Source organism: Falco punctatus, assembly GCF_963210335.1.
Source record: "Falco punctatus genome assembly, chromosome: 1".
NCBI lineage: Eukaryota > Metazoa > Chordata > Aves > Falconiformes > Falconidae > Falco > Falco punctatus.
The window spans coordinates 53,993,685-54,020,948 of NC_137580.1; the positions used below are offsets into that span (position 1 = coordinate 53,993,685).

Sequence of the window (27,264 nt, forward strand, 5' to 3'; positions counted from 1 at the left end):
ACGGTGGAGCGGCTGCGAGGCGATGACGAGCCCCCAGACCCCAGCAGCAAGCCCCACGGGTGGGTGCAAGCGGGGTACGCCGAGGCAGCCGCCGGGCACTGGGGGCACACGGCAGGGGGCACGCTGCCGGGCGCTGGGGGTACACCGCTGGGGGTACACCGCTGTGGCCACACGGCGGCGGGGGGCCAACACACCGCCGGGCAGAAGACGGCGGGCACTGCGGGCACGTGGCGGGGGGCGCACCGCCGGGCGGGCGCCTACGACACCCGCCCTCCTCGTGCCGCCGCGCTCGCGCCCCGCCCGCCTGCAGCGCGCGCCCCTGCGTCACTGCAAATGAGCGGCGCGCCAGGCGAAGCCCCGCCTCTCCGAACGGGATCGCGGGCAGCGGAAGAAACCACCAGCCCTCCCTGCCTACAGACGGAAAAGCCGGTCGCACCCGCTGCCGAAAAAACAAATAAAATCATTTTATTTCAGGTATTTCCCGCTTGAGAGACGATACGTCGTCGAAGCCCAGCGAGAGCCTCCCTCTCCCAAAAGGGCAGCGGGTCTGCAGGGGGTTACTAAAAGGCTGTCACCTCCCCCTCGCTGAAGTGGGAGCGCCCACCCGGCTCCTCGGCGCCGTGCGCGGGGGCGTTGGTCAGCGCGAGCGCCCACCCCGCCCGGAGCCGCGCCAGTGAAGGGCAAAAGGGGCGGGCCGCCCGCGTGATGCATTATTCATGAGGGGGCGGATCCTCCGGCTCGTTACCAAGGTCGGCCGGGTGGGCAAGGGGGTGGGGCTGTGACGGAACGTTGACGGCTGTTCCGGCATTCTTAAGGGCGTTGCGCCCGGTTCCGAGTCGGCAGTGGGGGCGGGGGAGGCGGCTGGTGGCCTGGCGGAGCCCTGCTGTGGGAACTGGGGCCGCCTGCCCTGTGGGGGTGCCGGCGGCCGGCCGGCTTCCCTCACTCCCCGCTAATGCCAAGCTGGGAAGCGCCCCGCGCCCCCCCCGCGTTCTAGTGTAGCGGCTGAGGGGAGCGGGGGGCGGGCGGGGAAGCTACCGGGGAGCGGGGCGGGTGTCGGGGGGGGGAACGACCTTTCCGGGGTATTTATTGCGGTCTAGCGGATCCCTGTGGGCGCGACTGTAGGCGGGAAGGGCCGCCCTGCCGTGGGTCCCGATAGATCAGAAGGGGGGGAGGGGGAAATCGGATTATTTATTATCGAAAGGCTCCGACATTTTAGAAAGCCAGTACATAGTGGAGGTGATGGCGAGGAAGAGGGCTTTATTCTAGAAAGTGGCTATTTTCTGGTTCATGTAGTGGTTTGCGATAGGCGGGTGTTTAAGCCCTCCCCGCTCCCCCCTAAGGTTATTAATTATCTTTGTCTCTTCAGACAGCCGGGGTGGGGAGCTCACCCCTCCGCTGAGCCGGTGTCAGGGGAGCCCCCACCATCGCGTGGGGGATCGCAGCCGCGGGCTCCCGCAGACGGCGACTTCCAGCCCCAGCCCGCTGTTGGGTGTAGGAGGCGCTGGCTCCGCCGCGTCCTTCCCGTCCCTGGCAGCAGCGGCCGCTTCCCGTGCCGCCGCCTCCTGCCCCTTCTCACCCGCTGTAACCGGCTCCCTTGGCAGCGGCGGCGTGTCCGGTGGGTCGCCGCCGCCCTCCCCGTTCCCCTCAGCGGCCGCTGCTGCGCATCATCAAAACATGCAGGATGAGCTGCTCCTGGGGGTGACACGGCAGCAGCAGCCAAGCAGCGAGAGGCTGGGCAGCAGCCCCGCATCAGGACACCCCCCTCTCGGCCACCCCTCCTCTGACTTTAAACCCAGTCTCAGCCCCCATCAGGATTTAAACAAGCAGCAACCGCAGCAGCAACAGCCGCCGCCTCCTCAGCTGAGCCAGAAGAGGAAAGAGTTTAAGCAGCAGCAGCAGCAGCTCAGCAGCCCAGCCCAGCTCGGCAGCAGCCACCCCCTGAATAACCACCACCCCCCAGACTATCATCACCACCCCCCTCAGCAGCAGCAGCAGTTCAGCCACCCCACTGACAAGTACCAGCAGCAGGAGCACAGGCAACAGCAGCAGCTCCAGCTCCTCAGCGTTCACCCCCCGGAGCCGCCGCGGACAGGGGACTACCCGCACCACCGGCCCCTCAGTCCCGCCGAGCACAAGGGCGGCGCGGACAGGGGGGGTGCAGAGCGGCTCGCCCCTTCCTGCCCGGGGGGATCGGTGTCCGCGGACCCCAATGTGGGGGTGGCCGCCGCCTCCTGCGTGAATCCGCCTCCGTCTCCTCCTCATCTGCAGGCGAGAGCCAAGCTGCCCCCCATGGAGTCCCCCCCGAACAGCCACTTGCTGGGCAGCCCCGGGAACCTCCTGCCCGGCGGGCTAGGCTCTGGCTTCAGCAGCCTGCAGAGCCCGGAGATCCCCAGCCCCCATCACCAGAGCGGGGGCGGCTCCTCCTCGGCGGCTTCCCCTCCTCCTCCGCCGCTGCCCGGCTTCGGCACCCCCTGGTCGGTGCAGACCTCGTCGCCGCCTCCGCAGCAGACGCAGCAGCCTCCGGTCTCCAGCGGCGGCGGCGGCGGGCAGATCAGTGCGATGCCGCCCCCGAGCCCGGAATCCGAGACCAGCTTCTACCCGGGCATCCCGTCATCGATCAACCCCGCTTTCTTCCAGAGCTTCTCGCCGGTGTCTCCTCACAACCCCTGCGCCGGGCCCTTCAGCAGCCCCTTCTCGGCCGCCGCCCCCCCGCCGCCGCCGCAGATGAATTTACCTCAGCAGCAGCAGCAACAGCAGCAGAACCGGAGATCCCCTGTGAGCCCCCAGCTCCAGCACCAACACCAGGCGGCGGCCGCCGCCGCCGCCTTCCTGCAGCAGAGGAACTCCTACAACCACCACCAGGTACCGGGCGGCGGCGGGGCGGCAGGGAGCCCGGGCGAGCCGGCTCCGGGGGGGAGCCTGGGGCGAGGGGCAGCCCTGGGGCGGGGAGGGGGACGGGAGGAGGGCACCGGGACGAGACAGGGGGGCTCCGCGCCCCTCGTTTGGCTGGTCGCGGGAGCCGGGAGGTTTCTCTCCCGGCGCTGCCGGCGCTGGGCGAGGCTGCGCGGCGGTGACAGCCCGGCGAGACCGCGGCGGCGGGGGCAGGGCGGGGCCCGGCCCGGCCGCTGTCGCCCCGTCGCGTTCGGCGGGCTCAGGGCCGCGGGCGGCCGGCCGGAGGGCACTTGCGGCCCGCTCGCGGTGTGGGGGAAGGCGGTCGTAGGGATCGGGCCGGGAGGCTGGTGGCAGCGGCCCGCCCCGCGCCCGGCCGCAGCTCCCCGCCCGTTCCGGGTGGCAGGTGGCGGGGCGGCCGCTTCGGCCGCGTCCCCTGGGCCGTGCCGGCCCCGCTCGGTGCGCCGTCGGCTGCCCGGGGCCGCCGCTTCTTTTCGGGATGAGAGGGGAAGGGGTTTCCTCTTACAAAAGAGGATAAACGCTCCTTTTCGTGTCAAGGAGGAGTTTCGCCGTCAAAATACCCCCCTTGCTCGCCCGCAGCGAGCGCGGCGTCCCCGAACAATGAGCCTGACAGCTCCGGCCGGCGCCGCCTCCCCGGGAAGCCCCTTCCCCAGCCCAAACCTGCCCTCGCACCCCCTGGGCGTGCCGGGTGGGTGGGCGCGGGTCACCGAAAGCGGGCTCCGATGGGAAGGCTGTCGAGGTTGTTGCCTTTTCAGGGGGTTTGCCCGAAATCACTTGAATTTTGTATGCAAAGACGGCGCTGTGTTTCGGGTTACCGTAGTTCTGCTACGGTTTTAATCAAGTGACATAACGATCCCGTGTTACAATGGAAGTGTAAGTGTGCCTTTCTTCCTGGAACGGAATATTCATTGTAAGGAATCAGAGAAAAGCAGATCCACGTTAGTGTTAGGCTAGTGCATTACAGCCACGTCTTGCTCCAATCGTTCAGTTACGGAAGGCCAAAGTTACATAGGCCTCGTCTTGAATTTTCTTCTATTCTAGCATTAAATCCTGTCAGGTTTAATCGGTAGAGCTGGTCTGTGAAGCATTTCTATCAGAGCTGGAATTGTGCACTGTGTGCTTGTCCAAGAACTGACTTGGGTGCATCGTGATTGGGAGCTGGTTGTCCTTAACATCTATAATAACCCTCTTCAAACAAATTCCAAAGCCATTCTCCAACAGTGAGCTGTACAGGAATTTTCTCTCAGTTACAAGTTGTAGGTAAACTTAAAACAGTGCCATGACAGCATAGCTAGCAATATTACAGGCTTGTTAACATTCAGCATTATCTCTTAAGGTTTGTTTCACAATAGTGTGTCTGCCTCTCCCAAAATTCCAACCCAGGTATTCAAGTTTTACAACATAATTATCTATAATTATATACAATGGGCTGTTTTCCTGATTACTTGACCAAAAATGGCTTTAGTGGGTTTTTGTGTTGGTTTGTTGTTTTTTGGTGTGGTTTGGTTTTTTTTTTTTTGGGGGGGGGTGTTATAGTTGTACCTTTGTCTTCAGAAAGTTCTATTTAATATAACATTAATATGCTTTACATTTTTAAGTTATTGGAATTAACAAGCTGAGTGTTGCTTGCAGTGAAACTTAGAGGTAAAATTGCTGTGCTGTGACTTCACAGAAGAACTGAACTTGGAATATCTCACACGTGCACCCCCCACCCCCCATTTCTATGTTTGAGAAAAAGCCTTTCCAAGAACAGTCAGATTTGAGAATGCTAAGTACTGTTTGCTGTCAGTCAGGCTCAGTGGGTCCACCTCTTGGTAGTATGACAACCACTATAGGTCACTTTTTAGCACAAGTTGTCGTTTAGGAATAAAAACTTACCATCCTGTAAAATCTTTCCTCTAAAGACTGCTTCTGTTTTCATATTGAGGAATATAGGGCACTTGAATGATACAAAAATACTTCATGCTGTGTCTAAATATGAAGAAAACCCCAAAACTCAAAAAAAAAAAAAAAAAAAAAAAAAAAACCCTAGATTCCACCCTGTAGAATTCCCCAGATAGTCCCGTTCATTACTCCAGAAATACTTGAGCAGTGGCTTCAGAATAACACATTTTAATGTGGAAATGTTAAGATAGCTCCTTCAAACAGAGTCTCGGTACAGTAATCAGTCCTCTTTTTGCTCTTGCATGGTAATACTGAGACAATGATACTCAAAATACTGCGGGGGGGTGTGTGTGGAATCAATCTGCCATATCTATTTCAATCTTTTAAGTTTCTGTTTGCTGTAGTGAAATACTACTACTCAGTAGAAATACTTGTTAGTAGTAGGCTAATAATTATTTTAGTAATAGTTTTAAAAACTTACCCCTTTTCAAATTCTTGTGTTATTTTTACAGAGATCCCACTAGATAATACTAAGTAATGTATTACAAAATGGTCTCAGGGGGTTATTTTTAACATGGTTTTACACCTTGGAATTGTTGTACTGCATAGCTTTAAAGAATGCTACCAGTTACTAAAACAATCATCTAAGTTGTTTGCACAATTACTGTGGGGGTTTTTGGGGTGTATGGGGGAGTTGGAATTACAAGGGGTTTTTATGATGCTGTTTACTTCCTTGCCTCAGTAATTAATTTACATGCTATCAGGAAAGAGGAGTTTATAGAAATCTCTGTGCATTGATTACTTGGTGGTTGGTTCTTTCAGTTTTTTGTTTGTTTTGTGGGTTTTTTTTCAAGTAGAAAAAGATTTCAAGTATCTTCACAATAATATAAATGAATCTTTCTTTTTAGCCTCTTCTGAAGCAGTCACCCTGGAGCAATCAGAGTAGCGGCTGGAGCACAGGAAATATATCCTGGGGAGGAATGCATGGCAGAGACCATCGTAGAACTGGAAACATGGGAATTCCAGGAACTATGAACCAGATCTCTCCTTTGAAGAAGCCCTTTTCTGGTAATGTCATAGCTCCTCCTAAATTTACTCGCTCCACTCCATCAGTGACACCAAAATCATGGATTGAAGATAATGTTTTCCGAACTGACAACAACAGTAATACTCTGCTTCCTTTGCAGGTAAGGATGGTATGTAACTGTTGTGTTCATAGTCTTGCGTAGCATTTTGACTTTGTTCATTTAAAAGGAGAATTAAACAGGGGTTGCAGCCCTGATACTTTTGTATACAAATTGTGTATTTGTATATTATTTTTAGTTCTAACAACTAACCCCAGCATTTTCAGTGCATTCAGCAATATGTGATTTTCACAGTTAAGAATATTGACTGTCAAGAAAGATAGAAACTGTAGCCGCTGACAACAGCAATAAAGCAAAATGTTTAATCCAGCAAGTACTTTCTGCCTATGATAACACTAATACTCTTCTAAATTCCTTTAAAACTCAGGATTTTTTTGTTCGCCTGCCCTTCTGAGTCTGTCATGTTGTCTTTTACTGGTATTCTAGGGTGACATTTGCATGTTAGGTGTTTTTTCCTCCATATTCTAGCAACTTTTATATTAAGTTTTGAATGGAAGCCCTGTATTTAGAAGTGTTAAACAGGAGGGTGTGTCTTAGAACTAAAGATTTGGGTGCACCTCCTGGACTTTGTCAGTGACATCTTATGTGACTTTAGGTAAGTCTCTTAACCTTAGCCTCAGTTACCTGTTGGTAAAATGTTATTTTTCCCATTCCTGCCTGTATTCATTTAGTCATAATGTTTCTTGTAAGCAGAGACATCTATTATTTTGGATTCAAATCTCAGTTGCCATTCTAACAATTTATAGTTTTTTTACACGGGTTTTTTTTGTGGCAAAAAAGCCTTGGGCTACTTATTTTAGAAATAATGCATTTTAAAATAGAAAGCAGCTATTCCATAAATTCTGTACGTTTTAATTTTTTACACCTGTGTCAGCTTCTGTTTTTGTCTTTACACTGAGCTACTACATTCCAGCAAAAGTAAAAAAGTTAATATGCAGAGAAAATAAAATGTTTCTTTATCTCCACATAAGGCTATTACTTGAGTTTTGTTAGGTTTCACACAGAGTAACCTAGAGTTTTGTCAGTTGTTTTGAGTTTGTAGAGCTGTATTTGCATCAGTTAGAAAGCTGATCCTTACGTAGCTGTAGTAGTGGCAAAAGGGTGCTCCCTGGGACCAGATTTCTCATTAGAGTTCCTATTTTTCTTTACCGTTTTGCTGGTGGAGTTTCATTTGGCACAAGAGGCCATGTCCTGACTCTGTCCAGGCAAGCTCTGTCACTTGCAGTATTGTTGAGGCTAATGGTGACTTTTGGACATAACCTAAATTGTGCTCCAAGTGTGTGCATTGGACCTGAAAACTTGAGGATTTGCTATACAGTGAAGACCTGTTCCATTAAGTACCCTTGCTAGCTGGAGTATCATAGTTGAGTCATTTTTGCGTGGTTGGAAAGATGAGAAAAAAGGTACCTTTCTGTATGTATTTAACCCGATCTATTAGGGAAAACAGATTGTGGATAGGTAATGTTTTATGGTGGAGGGCTCCAAGAATAGCTGAAAGTAAACACTGAAAATGTCTCCTGAAGACATTAGTCTAAGGAACAGGGTTAAAAATATTTATGCCATCATAGGTTGAAACTGCGGTGATGTATACGTTGGAAATCATATGCAGCTAAGCACAAGTTGTGAACATATTTATTCATTCAATATGTTTTATAAGTCAGTATGACTATTACTTTGAACTTTCAGAAGCTTCTATGGCGGTCATCCAGTATAGATTAACTCATTTTATGTCTAAACAAAAGTCCTGTGCATTCAAACTATAAATCATTTTTATCTTCTAGGGTAGAAAAAAAATCCTTGCAATTTAACTTCATAATACATTACATTCATGTTTCCGTTTGGGGGTTGGTATGTGGTTTGGTTTATGTTTAAGAGATGGTGTCAAAATAAGAAGGTGGGCACACCTAATTGGTGGTGGTGGTACCTGTGAACACCAGAGCAACCAGTTAGACAGACTTGTTTGGCTACTTTTATGCTGTAGATCCATCTATGCTTAAATCTTCCATATGTATATAAAGTCATAGTTGCAGAACACAGTAAAAATAATCCTCTGAAGGGTTGCAGCGTTATCCGCTGCTATTGTGGTAGTACTAGATGTTTCCATAAATTACTTTGCTACACTGAAATTGTGTTTTTATTTTTCAGTTGTTAGACTGTTGTTATATGGTTAATTCCTTGTGATGACTGTTACGTTTGCAAGTCATAATGAAAAAGTTAAATAGAGCTTGGAGCTCGTGCTTCTTTTCATCAGGACTTGTCTTGGCAATGGCAATGCTGTCAAACACCCATCTTGCTAATTTGTACTGCTTTGTCTCCTTCCATAAAAGGCTGAGGTATTTGGATTGAGGGTTCTTAAAGATACAGTAGCAATTGCAGAAGATAGTCAGAAATAGCAGTAATTAAATTTTGTGCCATTTGGAAAAATTTGCATGAAAGTATTGTATGTATGTAGAAGTTACCCATTTCTTGCAAGTTTCCAAAGAGCAAACACATGTTAGCATGCATGTTGAATACATACTGTATCATTCACAGTTTTGCGGGATACTTTTCTGATGATTGTGCCATCTTTAACAACGGTATGTATGGCAGGGGACAAAACACCTCTCCTCTAAACTTCAGCTAGCTCAAGCTTAGCAAATGAGAACAGCTTAGAAAAGCCAGTGTCTTCGCTAACTTTCTGTAGATAATGTACTGCTGCCGTTTCTTAAAATGCTGCATATTTTTTGCTGAGTCCAAATGGCATTCAGCAGTGTCAGCTGCTCATCCAGTTTCTGTAAAACATGTACCTGATGCAAACAAGATAAGCCACAGAGGAATCACATACAAATTCAAAGCTTTTCCCTTCTATGAAACCTTGTTATTCTTTGGTGTTTGCATTGATGGATTGTCCCCAGTATAGAACTGACATAACTTCTGATGAAAATAATGTTTTGTGGCATTAAACTAATATGACAATGAATGTCATTACTGATAATTAAGTAATTGTGTGTATTACTTAAAGGGATGAAAGCAGATTTTCTGTACTTTGTAGTTAGAACTTCAGTGGCTGCATTAGTTACAGCAAAGGTGCTTTTCTTTATGGCAGTTATGAAGGACATCTCAGGGGAATTTTCCAAAGTTCAAGAGTTTTTGTTTTGTTTTTAAATAAAAGTAGTTAAACATCATGGCAACACGTTTAAAAATGAGCATATTCAGCCAATAGCCGTTTTTCTTATGTGACTCCCAGTAAGAACCTTTTTTTTTTTTTTTTCTCCCTCGGGTTTGTAAGATAACACAAACTAAAGTTCATTCATAGACAAAACTATGTCTGCAAGTTGAAGTTCTGCCACACTGCTTGCACCATTATAGGTACTTCATATAGGAAGGGGTTTGATTGACCTGGATTGTACTGGAATCATTTAGGAACAATTGGGAATCTTGTCAGGTATTCACACCATGTAACTTAAGCATTTAATTGAGGCACCTATTTCTCTCTCCTTGGAGAGAATCTAGGCTCCTTATTTAGATAATCTAATTCTCTACAAGAACATACCTGGCACCACTGACCTTATACAGCCTGCGGGATTCCAGTGTTGGCTTCTACGTTGCGTGTCAAGAAGTTAAACAGTACTAATATTGTCTCTTATTCCCTGTTCTTAACTACAAAAAAAAAAAAAGCCACCAAAAAAACCAACGGTGCAAAATTAAAAATATTTTTTTTTTTCCCCCAAGAAAAAAAAACACGCTTCTGGCATTTCTGTGGCTAAAACACAAGCACAGAAATCACTGTTCTGTGTATTTGGTTTTTTCATTTATATTCCTTGGATGAGGAAAATTAGCCATTAATTTATTTACAATTTCTAAATTTCTTTTAAAAAATGCAGTGTCTGCTAACTATAACTATTTTGATTGCAAGCTTAATATAAATTCTTAATATCTTGCAAATTAAACTTACTAAAATCTATTATAACAGTTTAATAATGCACTTCATTAACTATTTTCATTCTAGTAAAAATACTGCATTCAATGAATAGGAATTTAGTTTCTGTGTTTCTTTTGAGTTAAGGTAATACACGGCATGTCTGGGTGTTTTTCACCTTGATATGTCCTTCCTATTTGTCCATACAAACAGTATGTGCAATGTTCATGGTCCTAAAAGCTGTTTTTTATGGTGAGGTACCATGTCTTACAAATGCAGATATTATTTTTTTTCATTTCTTTCTGAAATGTGCTTATTTTCACAGAAAACAAAACACACTGGTGAAGCAAAATTATTTTTAAGATTGTATGTCACAACAGATGTTAGTTTTAGATATTGAATATAAACTGCTGTCATGTTGCTTCGGTCTTACAACTGCTTCTATTCAGAGGATTTCAGATTCTCAGTATGATGGTTTTAGTACTGGTTAATAAATGCACAGTTTAAATTCTAATCTAGATGACACGTACTAGTCAATACTAGATGAAGAGCAAGTTGCTGAAGTTGGGTTCTTAATGCCATATTTAGACTCCTAAATAGGTGGCCTGTTCCTTCAGAAGTGTTCAGAGTTTCGCAGCTGATGTGAAACTTTAAGGCATTGGGAGTATCTAGCTGTTAAATTACCTTAGTTGTCAGACTAGTGTATTTCTCCAAACACTGATTGATAAGCCAGGTTTTACCAGTTTATTTTAACTAAGGCAATACTTGCAACAGAACAGTGTCTTCAGGATTTTTAATGCAATCAATTGATTACCTGGGGCAGATTATAAATAACATCCAAAATGATGTATTTGTCTGATGGCCACACTGGGGATCTCTGTAACTGGAGAAAAATGTCTACTGCCATGCTTTTAACTTCAGGATTAAGACCTTTGACTAAGTAGTATTGGGAGCTGCACCGATGAATGATTCAAAGGAATCAATTAGCAGAAAGTTTGTGGGGCTTACCATACAAATGTTTTTATGACTTTTTATGAACTAAGAATTCTCTCCTACTGTTAAAGTCTGCTTCTGTTACACAGCTTATTCTATTGATGCAAGTCAAAATCAGAGTTAGGAAAATTCAATGAAATAATTAGTAGCCGTGATAGTATAGCAGTGATTTATAAGTGAAGTATCTCACCTTATTCTGTCTGCTAAAGCACGGTTATTCTGTAAGTTTAAATGAATATGTTCTCACCTAAGATCTATCCAAAAAGTGCATTTACTGTATGGTCTGATGTATTTGCATTTAAGTACTGAAGACTGTATAGATATTTCTAGAGAGTGGGGATGGGGGGTGGTGAAGAGGGTAAAAAAAAACAAAACACACCTAAAACCCCAAAAAGAACCTCAAACTTGAATAACAACTTCCCCTTAAAATGTTTAATTGTTCCTGTAGTTATTTTGTTGAGGGTATTAATATACAAATCTACTAGATTTGCCTTTTAAGTCAGTCTTGCCAAGACTTTAATCATCTCCATAATATATCTGGTTTGTTTCCAGCTTATGAATGTATATTCTTGAGCTGGAGTACTCCAGTATGGATACAGTACATGCTGTTGGGATTTTTTTGTTTATGTTTAAGTGCCTGTGTAATTGGGAAGTAGGTGTGTGTCTGCCACAGGACCTGTTCTTGGTACATTTTAGGCTTAATTTAGCCAGCTCATATAGCTGATTGTGTAATTTTAACTTCAAAACACTTCTGTTGTCAGGTTGACCATTCACAGATGTCTACCAGATATTATAGTTCAGCTTTACCACTAATGACACCATGGAAAGTAACCAAGCAATTTCATGTATCTACTTTAAGCCTTCCTCCTTGCTTTTTTACAGAGCTAAAATTGTAGTTGTCATAGGTTTTCGTATCAAGTTTCTCATTTCCACTAGTTATGGTTTCAACAAGGAGCTTATAATCATAATATACCTTCACTAAAATGAAAATTACTTTAAGTTTAGGTGTTAGCAAGGATGATATTTTAGGATATATAATGTACTTAATTGTTAGGTTATTGCTGCTAGTGTTAACACTGAATACTATATTCAGGTACTCTTTTAAGTCTGTGAATACTTTATTATTAAATCAGCTATCACTTTGTAGTCTTAGAACACATTTTGATTCAGAGGTCAGTTTTAGGGTAAAAAATGGAACCTGTTAACATTTGAGTTTGGGAAGTGATTTAAAAAGTTTCTTTAACTGAGCTTTTAAAAAATTCAGTTAATTCAGCAAGGTCAAAGCTACAGTCTTTTTCTTTTTTTTCTAGCCAGCTAAGACTGTACTCAAAACTGATCGTAAGCTTTATGACTTTTGTTTCCAGCCTCCCATCAGATGGTAATACATTTTTTAGAATATAAGGGACATGTAAAGGAGCATATTTTGAAGATACTTGCACTTAATGAATTTAATACCTATGTTAAAAATCTAATTTTTTACTTGAAGTAATCTTGCAGATCAGTAGTTTAAAGCATGTATCCAAAATTCAGAGTTGTTTAACTTCTTAATATCTATTTTTGGTGTTTGTGGTTAAAGATTAGCAAAACTGTATTTACTGTTTAATAGTTTCTGGCCTTGTATTTGCTTTATGCAATATGACAATATATAAGCTTTGAGGTGTGACTGCACTGAATTTCTGCAAATGCTCAAACCTGATACTCTTTGCATAAATAGCATGGATATATTTAGAAGTCCTAAATAGATTGTACCAAGAAAAATTATTTGTCCAACAATTAGGTGTTGAAACTTGCTCTTCAGAGAAAGCTGCCTTCTTGCTGTTCATTCCACATTTAGACATCCCTGGGGAGGACTTCTGAAACATGCACTGTGTAGATGTGTTTTGGATGGTGTTGTCAAAAGGTCCTTCTAGCACTAACTGTATCCTATGGGTAGGATACTTTATGCTTCTCCTATATTGTGTTGAATTGTAAAAATTCAGAAAGAATTACTGCTTTTCTGTAGGCTTGCTTACATAGTCTTAACTTCTAAGTTGAGGTGACAGCTTGTCACTTAGCCCTGTACCTCTGAATCTGTAGCCCTGTACCTCTGAATCTGTAGGCAGTTACACCAAAACCACATTTTCCATTCTGCTCTGTATGAGTGCAGTTGTGATTACTGGTATGGGAATGGTGGGTCAAGCAGGATTCAAATCTTTATACAGGTTAAAAAACAAACAAACAAAAAAAAACCCACAACAAAAAAAACCCACAAAACCTAGTGTGAGAGTTTTTAGTGCTTAGGAGAAGTTAACGGTCAGCTTTGGGGAAAAAACTAGCATTATGCTGTGACATTCCACGGAGATACGCACCTTCTGACACATGAAGAGCTCACTAGCTGCTTAGCACAGGACTGATGAGACACAGAGCTGAAGGAAATGCAAAATATTTTACAGGAATACAGCCTTGACAAAAGGGGCTTTTGGAGTCAGGATAACACAAAACTTGTATTAACATATATGCTTATGTATCAATGCCTTTGTACTACAGATTATCTTCAGTTTCATTATTTCAACACAGTTGATAACTGGTTATCAATCGTGTTGAAATAATCTAAAGATAGTCCCAAGAATTAGGACTATTTCCATGTGCATGGAAAACTACCTAAAACAATCATGTTCAGTGGTAGTATTTCTTGTGCTTGTCCCAAAGACTGAGGAAAATAGTTTCCTGATAGAGTAGAATGTGCTGTAGTAGAGCTGTCCCCTTTCAAGCCATTGCATATTTTTTTCTGCAGAACTTTCTAGAAAATCTTTGCTGCTGTGACCTACATTATTGAAGTATTTTAAGTTCTGCTTTGAAATGAAAGCTTCATATTTGCGTAGGTAACTGTGCTGATTAAAGATATGGTTTACGTATTTGGAGAGCACGAAGCAGTGTTTTAGTGTTACAGAGCCTAGCTGCACAGAGATTTAAAATGCGCCTTGTACCCAAAGAATGACTTAATCCTTTTGAGATAGTTAAATTTCAGATAATGTTGTTTTAGAGTATGTTGTTCATCAGTGTAAATTGAAATAGATGTTTTCAAGTCTGAAGCACTGATTACCTAGGTATTACCCAAACTCACAAGTGGGTATGGTGATGTAGGTAGTGAGACAGCAAAATACAATTCCCATATTTACATCTTGCTTTACTTCAGTGTACTCATTACACTTTTATATTGTACAGTACATGCATATTACATGTGTCCACTGCCAGAAATGAAGTAATACAATTCAAAGAAACAGACCTCTTTTTTTTTTTTTTTTTTTTTTTTTAACCTTTATAGACATAAGCTTTCTAAGGTGTAAAGGGAATGGGAGAATATTTTTTTCTTCAACTTCCAGCAGCACAAGACCTTTCACTTTGGATGCACAGAACTTGCAAAACGGAGTGATGCAAGGGTGAAGTTACAATCATTGCACCATGTCAGCCACTGGAGTACTTTACAAATTAATCACAAATGCATGTTACGGGTTTTACTTTTTGGTTTTTCTATAAGATCCACAAGCAATTGGGCCAGTTGTATGACAGAGCCCTTTTTTACAGGCTTCTGCTCCCCACAGCAAAATTAAGTCTACTTATAATGACCATTTGCCAGATAGTCATATGTTACCTCATCGTAGATGTATACAGCAATAATAAAAAAATAAGTAAGAAAATTTTATTTAGTGAGGCTGTAACCAAGTGTCACATGTGGTTAAGTCCAGTTTTTACAAATGCTAGTTCTCTGCCCCTATCAGCTACAGAGGTAGCAAAGCATGTTTCTGTTTACTCAGCATTGGTTTTTGCAAGAGCACTTATCAAGGATTAAAAATCTTGATGAGATACACCTTTTGAATGCAAGGGGACAGTTGGCAACAAATCCAGCTTTGTCATTGCTCACACCTTCTACAGAAAGCAGGTTCACTATCGTAGGCAGGTTCTTTGCGCTATTGAGAAACAAGCCTGCAAGGGCATGGAAGCAGACTAGTCACTTCAGTTTCATTCTACTGATTCTCAGGACAGCTAGAGAATTGAATGAAAGCCAACCAGTCCCAAAATAAGGCTGCTGTGAACTAAAATAGTACTGGTGAGTTGCTGGCTCTCAAACCAGGTTGAAGATCACCTCGTGGACTGTCAGTGGCATTTGGTCTGGGACATGGCAAGGAGACAAGAGAAATACACTTTTTTAGCTTATTAGAATCTAAAGGCTTCCAAAATAAAGGATCTGATGACCATGGCAGATTGGTTATAGTTGTTTGAGGGAGAAAGCTGGAAAAAAGGCTTCTCTCTCTTCATCCCAACATTGTATCAAGTTGACTAAACTTTCTAAGAAAGGTGAGAATAAAATCATCGTTTCATCATGACTTGTTTTGCAAAACTTGCTAAGTCAGTTTCTGACTCATAGAAAACCTCTATTTCAAAGCTTGCTTTTTCATTCCCCAAACATGAAGAATACCTGCATGCTGGGGGATGTAGTTGAAATTAATCTATGTTCTGCTGAGCTGTCATGGAAAGTCACACTGAATGTGGGTCAGATACCTTATGTCACCATTAAATATGTACTAAGTGGACGGCTGCAACTTCAGCAAATTTTAATGGTCATGGGATGTGTGTGGTGTATCTCTTCCTACTCTGTTGAATTACTACAGTGCAACCAGAGAGGACAACAGTAAAATTAAGGCATGTTTACAGGATTCCTTGAAGTGCAATACAGTCCAGCCAAAAGCCTTGCAAGTAGAAGAGCTTAAGGTTTCACAGAAACTATTTTCAGTCTCTGAAGGTATCCCAGAAAGACCAAAGAAGTTAAATTCATCTTTTTTCTGTTGCTGTAACTTGGTTGTATTAGAAAACATGGGAGAAAATGGCCTAGTTAAGCATACAATCAGTGAAAACATTTATGATTTATTACAATAGCTTTTATTACCTTCAGTGAAAAAATAATTGTAAGACATTGTGGTAACTCTTTTTTAACTTCATGTGCAAAAATATCATTCTCTAGAAGGCTGATAATCTATTAGTAAGCTTTGTGACATTTTCTTTTCGTAATTTAGCTGTAATTTCCCAATGGTTAACCATTTAGTGCTGACAATTTGTAACACAAGTCTTTGTATGCAAAGGGTCTCAGATTAGTCACCCAGAAGGCAGGAAGTGCAGTCTCAGCAGGGGCCTGCAGGCCCATGCAAGGTACTTAGCCAAGCACCAAGAAAATGCTTGCTTTCATATCAGGTGACTGTCCTTCTTGTCCTGTAGTTCCCCACCTTACTCACTATTTAACTTCTGCATGAAATGAAATTGAGCTCTTGCAGACATTAGTCTCCTTCATTAAACAGCTTAATGCTTACCTCTGCTGTGGATCACTAGAACTAATTCAAGCAGTTCTGAAGGAAACGGGCGATCACAGACTATAAAAGTGCACACACAGAAGAGTCTTTCACGATGCATCTCTAGCTTTATATTTGGATGCTGTTAAACTTACTGTTAATAAAAACAGGTCTTACTGTTAATAAATTCAGGTATCTTAAGCTTTTGTATCATTGTCCATCTCCAGAGTGTATAAGCCTTTAAAAGGCACCTTTGTCTTCCTATCAAGTTTCCTGTTAAAAAGTACAGAATTTGTATTCCAATACTAAGGATTTTGTTCTCTTTTAGGATCGAAATAGAATGTATGACAGTCTGAATATGCACTCTTTGGAAAACTCCCTTATTGACATTATGAGAGCAGAGCATGATCCACTTAAAGGTATGTTATTATGCTAAATAAAGAAAAAAGGGTCATCCATTCTGCATATTTGAATTAATACTGATTGCTCATTTAGATTCTAGGTTCGTATTAAAATAGAAAATTAAGTATTTTCTCAACTCACATGAAAGGTCAATCTCAAGCCGCATTTTATTGAAAACACTGGTTTACAGTTGCTTAAAATTTAAGCTTTAGTGTCATCTTAGGTTTTTCACCCTCCCCCCTCCATCCTTCCCTCCTTTCCCCCAAGAAATTAATAGTTTTATTTGAAATGTACTTGTTTGCTGTAGGAAATTCTACCCCAGTTGGTGAAGACATACTGTTAGAGGTAGCCAAAAGGGAGGGGGAATCACACTGCTACCAGTGTTAGCCAGTTAATTTTCCCTTTGCAGTGGAAGCTGGAAAGAAATTTAAGTCCACTGATAAATTCAGGTTTTGTCCTTCCAAATATTTTTTCAAAGCTCCTGGAGGATAAAAAACCACCTGATTGTCCAGTTTCTGTTTGTCTGAAGAAGTCCAGGAATACACTTCGCTTTAGAATGCTGGTTCCTCTTACCCTTCTGGGTTCTGTTCACATCATTTGGCCACAGCAGTAAGAATATAGCTAATATTTGTGGGCTTCAGTTTCAGCTCCTCTATTCACTGTACATTAACTCACTCTTTTGAATTCTGTTTTTCCATACTTACTTTCAGGTGGTGTTTACTGTTGAACTTTGGGACAGGGACCCCAAGCCATTTTATTTGGCCTGGTCAAATGTTACTTCATTTGTGGTGTTAAAATTAGACTAACACAATCAGACTTTAAAATTATCTAAGACTTCAGCCTTGCTTTGCGGAAATTAAGCCTCAGTATTGAAGTGATTGAAAAATTTAAAAAAAACACCCTATATAAAAATAAATATTTTATATTTAGTCCCATTCACTCTCTATTTCTAGAGGCTGCTAGACTTTATATGTATTACATGTGCCCATAAGGGCCTGTGTTCTCCTAATGTGAGACAGTTTGCTCATCTGCTCGTTTCTCTTAAGATCTGTAATCAATTGAAAGGCCTGTAGTATTCAGATATTGTGTAACAGTATTGTGAGATTTACAATGTAAAGCCAAAAGTTTGGTGGGATTTTTTCATGCTAAAAATTTCTACAAAGTGTCAATAAATAGGTAGCATTTAGTTAGCCGGTTAATTTTCCTCCTCTTTATAGAGTGGAAGCTGAAATTGAATTTTCTTAGATGTTCTTAAATCAGATCTTTTGTTTCTTACTACCTACAGAGAATTAATGTTAATCTTAAGAAATGTATCATTTAAGTCCATTATTAAATTATATTTCTGTCTATTGTGCATGTTTACAAAACACTGCTAACACAAAGGGGTTGAAACCTGTGAACAGTTAGCCCTGTGGTAACTGCTGTGTACTAAAAGCATGCATATCTCATCAAAGACAAGGTAACTATTTAGACTATCCCTGTTTCAAAGCATTGTTGCTTCAATCTGCCAACTCAGGTGGTGACTAATACCTCTTTGGTTATCTGAACCCAAATCTACCATCAGGAAGGATATTAAAAGGTAAAGCTTCTGTAAGGCACAAAATCAGAGAATGCAGATGTTCTATTGGAATATACTGTCATTGGCACCTCTCACATTGCTCAAAACCAGTCAGTTTCTTTGCTTTTTTCTGTGCCTGCTGATGTAACAAATGGAAGTGGTTGCTCTGTTCCCTCTGCCATCTCACTGTTTCCATTTTGGCTTTATAATGCAGAAGAATTTTCAGAGGCACAGTAAGCACAGAAAAGGCCCATTTTTATTTTTATTCATCTCTTCATATTTCAATATGATACAATAGATGAAAATGATCTATTTCCAATAATAATTTTTCAGCAAAAATGAGACTAGATAAAGCTTTAAGATCTTAAAGTGAATTGGGTTCATTCATAGACACTTAAAAAAGTAATGTTTCTGTAGTTATTCTGTACTTTCTAGGGACATGAGAATATTCAGTCTAGAGTTAAGAGATTTTGGGTTTTTTTAACAGTTTCACCATCATACTCTTGCACTGAAAATTCTGCTAAGTTTTATGTTTGAACTAAAACAGATGGAAGCCATAGATAGTGATGAATTCAAAGGAAATCTATTTTTTTGTTCGAGTGCCAGAGAACAATGCACACGCCAACTGAATTTAAATAGCGTAATGGTGTGCTGTTATTTAAATTCGTTGATGAATTTTTTTGTTTGTTTGGAAGTTAGTACTGCAGCTGAAAGAGCTAATTTATTAACAGTAAGACAGAGAAATGTTCCTTACTGACTGAAAATGGGAGGAAGAGAGATCACATCTTAGAATAGCGTTTTAGCTCCTCTCTACCTCTCTTCTGTTTAGTCACCACTAGTTGGTATTTCTGTAATTTCCTAGCAACTTCAATTTCTTTTTTTTCTGCAAACCATGAAACGCTGATTTTGTTATTTCAGTCTCTGTGGCTTTTCTTTTCACCACAGAAGGTCTGACATTTACTTAAGAACCCATCGTATTTTCTGGCAGAACGCACAGGATTAAGAATATTATTGTTTATTTGTTGTTCTTATTAATATATAACATACTTTGTTGTAACTAAAGAACATTTTGTTACCAGAAAATATTTTTATGACAAGTTTTTAAGTAAATCTAAGCACACTAAAACAATGCATCTTTTATATCAGACCACAGCAGTAAAATGAAAGTCCCTGGAATTTCAAGCACGTGTTTCAGATTTAGCTGCTTACAGTATCTGGAGTATGACTAAGCATCTTGTCTCAGATTTTGCACAATGCAGAACAGACACTGTGTGTACTAGCTCACAGCTTTAAGTTTTGCATTTCAAGATCCATTTTAGAAGGAAGTCAAATTTCACCATTTTTGTCTTCATGAACTTGAAAAAACTTTATTTCAGATGATTCACTGAAAGCTAAGTTTATTCCTGCCAAAAGATTTTTCACAGATGCATAGTTTTGGCTTCACTTAGACAAAGTTTAGTCATTACTACAGACTTGTTCAAAAGACAGAAGTAATTTTTAGCTTTCAGTAAGATACTTTTTCAAGGCAGGTTAATAGGGAATAAATGCTTGACTTCACTAGTCATTGCAGCAGAAATACTGTTCATATTAAAACAAATATTTCCCACATAGTTTTCTTGAAATGCAGTTCATAGTAAGACATTAAGTAACATACACGATTACCCCTGCCAATCAGTGGAATATAAACTGAAGTTAAAATTAATAGAAGTTAAACTAAAATCAGTTCATTTTTACATTGTTATTCTTAAATACCCTTTTTTATTCTTCTTATAGCCCTTAAAACGATTTTGAGAGAAGAATTACAGTGTTGATATACTACCAATACCCATGTATTTCACGCTAATTCTTCCAGACATACCTCTTATGTACTTGCATTTTTTCTCCTCCTCCCCCAAATGCCAATGCCTCTTGATATCTAGATGTAAAAAAACTTGGGTTGTAGGCATTTCAGAAACAGGAATGTCAATGCGTTTGGGGTAAAACAGGTTATGAAAGAAACTTAGAAGAATGGTTATATTTTGCACAGAATATGTATTAGAATTGAGAGGCAGTTTAAACATCTTTCTAGTAAAGTCTCTGGTATTTCCCTTGTAATTTAAAGGCTTGTCTTTTATAAGGCAACTGTATTCAATTCACAATTCATTTCTGTTTCCTGGCCAACTCTCTTACAGCTTTGCAAGCTACATGTAAGATAGTACTGAACTTGAATTAGCCATAGCTGTATTAGCCGGAGTAAAGGAAGGAATATTAACTTCATGTTGGATTTTTCTTCTGCTTCTTTGTGAGGGGCAAAACAAATTTTTTGGGGGAAAATTACACAAACATATTTTACGTATAGCTAGTAATAAATAATAAAAGTAAACCATTATTATTTGGCTGTCTGTGGGGAAAAATAACATGCACTTAGTCTGTCTTGCTTTTTCTTGGTTGTATTTCCCCTTTAAATTGGTTTAGTTGAGCTTTTCATCTCTTGGACATCTTTCTTTTAAAAGCAACCTGCTGGCATGCTCAGTGAAAGTAAAATGAAAGCACGGGTGACTCAGCAGCACGGTAGATAACATTTGCTTTCTTTGCATATGGTAACTTCCGGTTTCAAATAAATTTGTGTTATCTTTCGTGTTACGAGGCTCTAAGGTTTAAAGTTATACAGTTGCTTCCTAGAGTAATTTTAATTGCTCTCAGAAAAGAGTTTCTGAAGCTGAACAAAAAAAGTATGGAAGGAAAAGCTGCTCTCTTAGCCATATAAAAGGCTTTGAAGTTATACACAGAGATTGTTTCCTCTTTGTCATAGGGACTTTCTATAAGAAGAGAATATATTTAAGACTGATAGACTGATTTACCTAAAGAGATTGCTTATTGGAGACGAGACATTTGGCCTCATTATGACTTACATAACTCTTACACAAGCATTTGAAAGTGTACAATCTAGGCTTTCTGTAACTAGGTGTTGTCCAAACACAGTTTTTGCTGTTGTTTTATCTACGGTGATTCAGAAACAGCTCTCTGAAACTGCTGCAATCCTCAACCATTCACTGATCTGTTATAGTAGTTTGGGAAAAGCTTGGCTTGGAAGCTTTTACTCTGCTAGTCAGGAAGTCAGGAAATCTCCTGGAAAAAAGATAGGAAAGGAGTTTGTGATTCTCAATCTCTTCGTTCAACCATTTAAGACTAATAAAAAGGGGGGAGCGAGGGGGAGTAGACATCAAATTGCAAACTTGTGAAACTGTGCGTCAGCAATGTTTAAAGCAGTTGTTATATTTAAATCTATCCCAAATGTTGTAATATATAGAGATTCCTCCAACAGTTTAGTTAAATAGGAACAGAAAGAAAGCGTTTCCAAAAGTAGATATGAATTTGCCTTAAAATGAAAAGTGCATAAGCACAACTACATCTGTATGCTCAAGAGGCTTACAAAAAAATTCAATTTTCATTGCCTGTATTAATAACAGGAGATTCCAAAAATGTAGCTAAAACAGTTTGTTGCTTTTTTCCTCATTGTTTGGATTAGCAAGACTTTTAATTGGATTTAGTGGATAAACTTGGCCCATCAAAATTTATTTGCAAGCTTTTTGGTTTTTTCTGTCTGGATAGAAACAATACATTGTAAGAACTGCCTGGCATGTATTTCTGTTAAAATTAAAATTTTAATTAACATGTTAACATGTTAAAATTAACATGTTAAAATTTACATTTAGATATGAAAGGGGAGGGGGGCTAAATTTAGTAGAGCTCTAGTTGCATAAGAAGTGCCAAACATACCTGCTTCTCCTTAGCAATACTGTTTTGAATTTAGCCATGATACATGAGATACATTATTAATTTGCTGTTATGTGATAAAGTTGCGAGTTCAGGTTGCACAGAGAAAATTTCTATAGAATGATACTTTACGATCAAGTACATTAATATTACGCATTGTATTTGTTCCAGATAGCAACACATCTATGTATTACTAATTTATGTTTTTTAAGCAGGTGGAGGCCACTGGAATTGCTAGAATATCTGTTGAACAGTTTATATGATTTTAGATTACTGACATTGAAGTAGGATAGGATTAGGTAGGATTTACGGTGAGGGCAATTCTTAAAATGGTTTGGTTTTGGGGTTGTTTTTTTAAATGCATGGAACAACATGCAGTGAAAATAGGTGACTAGGAAGAAATATGTGATAGGGACAAAGTGAATCATTACAAGATGGTGCTCCCATCTTCTGTATTTTATATACTGGTTTTAAGTTTTATATAACTGGTTTAAAGTGAGGTTTGATATTGTATATGTCCATTTAATTAATCTGTTAAAAATAGTGTAATCTGAGTATGAGACTGATCTTGCACCCAGTTGGATGCGTAGCATTCTGAATTTATATTGTTAAATTCAGGTGGACACCCTAGAAACACTACATCTTGCTTCAACAGATTAATCTGAGGGATGAGAATCCAAGTTAATGTACCAAATAGCAGTGATTGTATTTTGAAAAAGTGAGCAAGCCATCTACACTAGAAGTGGTTTTAAGGTTGTAAGTCCTAATACTAGACAACGTAGTAAACACAAGTATTAAGTTCACCAGAATGCAATATTACAAAGTATGATTTCATTGAAATAACCATATAAATAAGACTTAAAAGAAGTATCAGTACAGCTGTACATGTACTGAGAACTGTGTTACTCATTTTCCTTTCTAACCTTCAAATCATTATCTGAGCCAGCAAATTCAGCTTTGTAACACAGCAAGATTGGGTTTCTTTGCGTTTGTGAATTCCTAGGTTTTATGCTGCAGTAGTGTGTCCAGCTGCCCAGTGCACTCCCTCCCCACTCCTTAATGAGGAGTGCTTAATTATTTCAACTTTATCAGTCTGGCATCTATTTTCATCATTTCAGATGCAGCTTATTTGTGAAGCTGGGGGGGGGGGGGGGCGGGAAATCGAAAGAATGCAAAACCGGAGTTGTAAACCCAGAATGTCTTCTGAAACAGTTTTCCTTGCCAGGTGTTGACACTCCTGGGCTTCTCTCTTCTGCTAGGCCTGTAGTAATTACAGGAAAATATATATCTTTTGGTTCTTTTGATGAATAGGAAAAGAAGATAAATGTATACAGACAGGGAGAAAGACTGTCACCACAGACTTCAGGAGGTTCAAGATGAGATAATTTCTCATGGTTTCAATTGTTAATCTAGATACAGCATTCTGCTGTACAAGAAAAAGCTCATATTGTTGCGAATATTTCTGTAGCACAATATATGAACATGCTGATGACAGTAAATAATCTTGTAAAATCCTTGCTGTTAGCCAAATAAGTATTACTTTTGTAGACCAGAGAACTAAGAAGTAAAGCAAAGTGAGCAAACCAGTGGCAGCTCCCACACTGCAATTTAAGGTTGCTTTGCTCCTAATTCTTTTCCTGTTGTACCAGCAGGGCAAAATATTTGTAGTTCCAAGAAACATTAGATACAGCTGTAAATGTTTGGCGTGACAAAAATGTGGCTTATAGGTTGAAACTGGACATCTTGAAGACAAGGAATATGAAGACAGAGGCTCCTACAAAGATTTTTGTTTAGTAACTTCCCTAAGCCTGCTCAAAAATTCTGTAGAAATTAGAGAAGACAGCCGAGTCCTTTTGGGTTGCATTCATCTGCCCTTTTCCAGGAGGCTGCCCTTGCCCTTCATCACTTTCTCCACACTTTCAAATTCCAAAGCACATAGGTCCTACCTAATCTGCAGGCGTTCTGATATCATCCATTCTTATAATGAAATCTGTGGGAGGAGAAATAGTCCATGGCTGTATGAAAATCTTTCTACCACAATGCCTGTAAATAATAAGGCTGGATAAAATATCTTAAATTATCTTAATCTTACCATTTTGAAGTTTTGAGTGTAAGAATTTATTATAATGTATGCTTTTTCTATATTTTTTTGGTTGAAAATTATCATACTGGTTTCCTAAAGGGGAAGAACAAAACTTAAACCCTATTACTCAAAGATTTTCATGAAAAAGGTGTTTTATCCAATGCCAAAGGTGTCCCTAGGGACACAGAACTACTGTTCCAAGAAGTTTCTACTTTTGCTGTTAATCACATAGGTTTACCAACTGTAGGGGAGGGGAACCAGAGTTAGACAACCTTATATATAGATTGCTGATTTGGTCGTGGCCACCCCTCACCCCCCATCCCACCCCCGTCTTTTTTCCCCCCTGTGTTTCTTTTTAGATTGAGTGAGCCTCATTAGGGTATGACAGTGTCTTAGTAATATGTACATTTTGCAAGCCACTTGTATATATATTCCTCTTGAAACCTGTGTCAGTTCTAAACACCCATTTTTTTCCTGACTGGATTCTTCTTTATGCCTCCACAAACGTTCTCTTTTCCTCCAAGAGATATAAATGTTTATGTTACAGTATTTTTTATTATACGCTCATATACTATAAGTAAGCAAGCAAGTACCTTTAAATAGCAAGATAGATGTAAATGTAGTCTTTTGCACATTAAAGCACATTTCTTCCAAACACAGCAGCTATTGTAAATGTCTCTCTAGGTCAGTGTGCACTACTGGTATGTTTGCAGCTTCCTGTAAATAGAAAAAGTCTCCTTTAATAAAAAGGAATTTGTAGTGAACAGGCACTTCAGCTGTGCATTTTAAACCATTCATTTAACTATTAAAGTATAACGTGCCACCAGCGTAGTAAAATGCAATACTTCAAAAGTTCTAATGTCAGGAAATGAGGTTTTAATGTAATTTTTATTCAATATAAAATATTGAAAATGTTATTTATCATATTCTTTAGTTTTGTTAATTCTGTAGATAAACCAGTACTCTAGTTTTGCCAGGCTTACTGAAAAATATTACATACTATGGTTCTATGTAATACACCAAGATACAGTCATAAATTGGTTAATAATATTGTAATGCCTTAATTCCTATTAACATAATTTTTCTTAAATTGATTCAGTGGAGAAGTACTAAACTGTAGAAATGCCACTCTGTTAAGCAATGTGCATAGTACAGTTATTCAGTCACTATGAAAGAGAAGAAGACTAAAGCAGTCAGCACTATTTCTGGGTGTCATGAAACAAAAAGTGGCTTTATCCTATTGAAGCTGATCCCAAAGCACACTGCAGATCTTATGACCAGAGAATTAAGGTTAAGAAGTCTGTTCTTGTCAGCTTTAACTTGGGTCAAGGGTATTGTTGGTTAATGTGCTTGGGAGTTAAATATTAGCTCTTTATTTCACTTAGGCAAACTGGAAATACAGTTTATACTTAAATTCTAAGCAGTGCTTTTTCATATTTTTTTTTTTCTAGCATAGTAGCTAAAACCTCTGCATTTGTTTTGTTTTGTTCTTTGGGTTTTGTTTTCTTTTAAGGTCGCTTGAGTTATCCACATCCAGGGACTGACAATCTTCTGATGTTAAATGGTAAGTACTAATCTTATAACAGTTTCTAATTATCTCTAGCTTAGCTTAAATCTGACATGTTGGTATAAAATTATACTATTATATTCTGTTATTGAATTACTTGCCTCTAGTCTTCAACACTGATGGGACTGTTGCCATTTTTTAGAGGTGAATGGCAACAGCTAATCTTGCAACAGCTTTTCATTATATCTAGCTTATTTGAAATCTGAAATGCTCGTAATGATGCGCTATTCTTTTTTGTTCTCAAGTAAACCAGTGGCATGTTCTCCAAAGATCTGCTATAAATCTGTTATACAGAAACAGGAATTAGAAAAATGAGAAAGCTAGAAATGCATGGGTTTCTATCTTGTGTAAATAAAGGGTGAACTGGATACTTTCTATTACACCTGTGTGAAATAACGTTTTATTTTTGTTGGGGGTTTTGGAGCTGGCTTTGTCAAATATGTTTCTGACTGTGAAACATGCTGAAGTTGGAGTTCATGTTCACGTTCCTCTCCCAGTAGGTCAAACTCCATGAACATCTGCTACTCAGTGAAGGCATGAACTTTAGCCTTTGTTCAAGGCTAAAGAAGGAAGCAGAGCTTGGTAATCCATCTAAGTCAATAATAAATCAGGGGTTTCACGCTGAAATGTTTTCTACATTAGGAAAAATTAGACCTATGACACAACTTCTCCAGATTGGAAAATGTGGAAGCTGTTGCACACAATGCAACTATACTTTTGTCAGTGATTCGATGGTTCTAAATGTTAACCAGTAAAGACCTAAATATTAAAAAATACGGTTGGAATAGTTATTTCAGATTTGTAGTTCTGTGGAGCTTTTTTTTTTTTTTTTTTTTAAACTTACCCTTCTGCACAGTCATTTGCAGTTGTGCAAATGGATATAAAATGCCTAATTTCCCGTGTGTAACACTGAATAAATGTTTAAAATTTTAAGGAAATTCAGGTTTAGGTTCATACCCAGTAAAGGAAAATACTGCACAATGGACATCTGAAGAATTAGATCCTTTGGTACTGAATAGTTGTTCAAGATAACAGGGTATCTTGAAAAGGGAAAACAGCCACTTAAATATTGAAATAAAATCAGTGTTTAGCCCCCACAGGCCATAATCCTGATGCTTGTAGATTGAATGTTGATGTGCTTGATGTTACAACAGTTAACTGTCTGTATTTAACAGCAAGAATAAGACCTCTTATGCACCGTGGTTTGTTGAGGTGGTGTATGTGCGATTGCCATAATCTGCTGTTAGATGGGAAGGTATTAAAAACTAAGTAATCTTACGAGGAACTGTGAAATATTTCAATGCAATCAGTGTAAGAAATTCTTACTGTTTTAATACTTAAAATGGTGAGCTTCTCCTTATAGTTTTGTACGCTAAAAGAGCATGTGGGAAGCATTGTTACTCTATGGAAAAAGGTTTTTGCTATTATCATGGACATTGGAAGCATCCATCTCAGTGGTATCAGTCTATCCTGAAAACCTTATCACAGAGCTAGAATATGCACTGAAGAGTATATTGTTTGTTACTATTACTAATAGTTTTTACTGTAGTTTGGGAGTTAGCACTTAATTTGACAGCTTTCCTGTTTAAAAGCTTCAATATTATTTCCAGCCTTCAGTAGGTGAAATAAACATAACAATTTACGTATCTAAAATACAGGTGCTGCAACACCTAATTTTTAGGTGTGTGCTTCAGAATTTAATGTGGAGCCTTAGATAACTAAGCTCTCTGCCATGTGCTTGAAGAGT

The 27,264-nt window shown here is 40.3% G+C and overlaps 1 protein-coding gene across 4 annotated transcripts in view; it reads left to right on the forward strand.

Moving 5' to 3' along the window:
* Window positions 1-274: 274 nt before the first annotated feature.
* CPEB2 (cytoplasmic polyadenylation element binding protein 2) overlaps window positions 275-27,264 on the forward strand; it is a 55,661-nt gene continuing 28,671 nt past the window's right edge. For all 4 annotated transcript variants that reach the window (XM_080378836.1, XM_080378838.1, XM_080378837.1 and 1 more), the window contains exons 1-4: window positions 275-2,862; window positions 5,703-5,981; window positions 16,480-16,570; window positions 25,464-25,514. In XM_080378836.1, coding sequence (XP_080234962.1) covers window positions 1,675-2,862; window positions 5,703-5,981; window positions 16,480-16,570; window positions 25,464-25,514 — 1,609 coding nt within the window. In that variant the 5' untranslated portion in view covers window positions 275-1,674. The remainder of the gene's footprint in view (window positions 2,863-5,702; window positions 5,982-16,479; window positions 16,571-25,463; window positions 25,515-27,264) is intronic.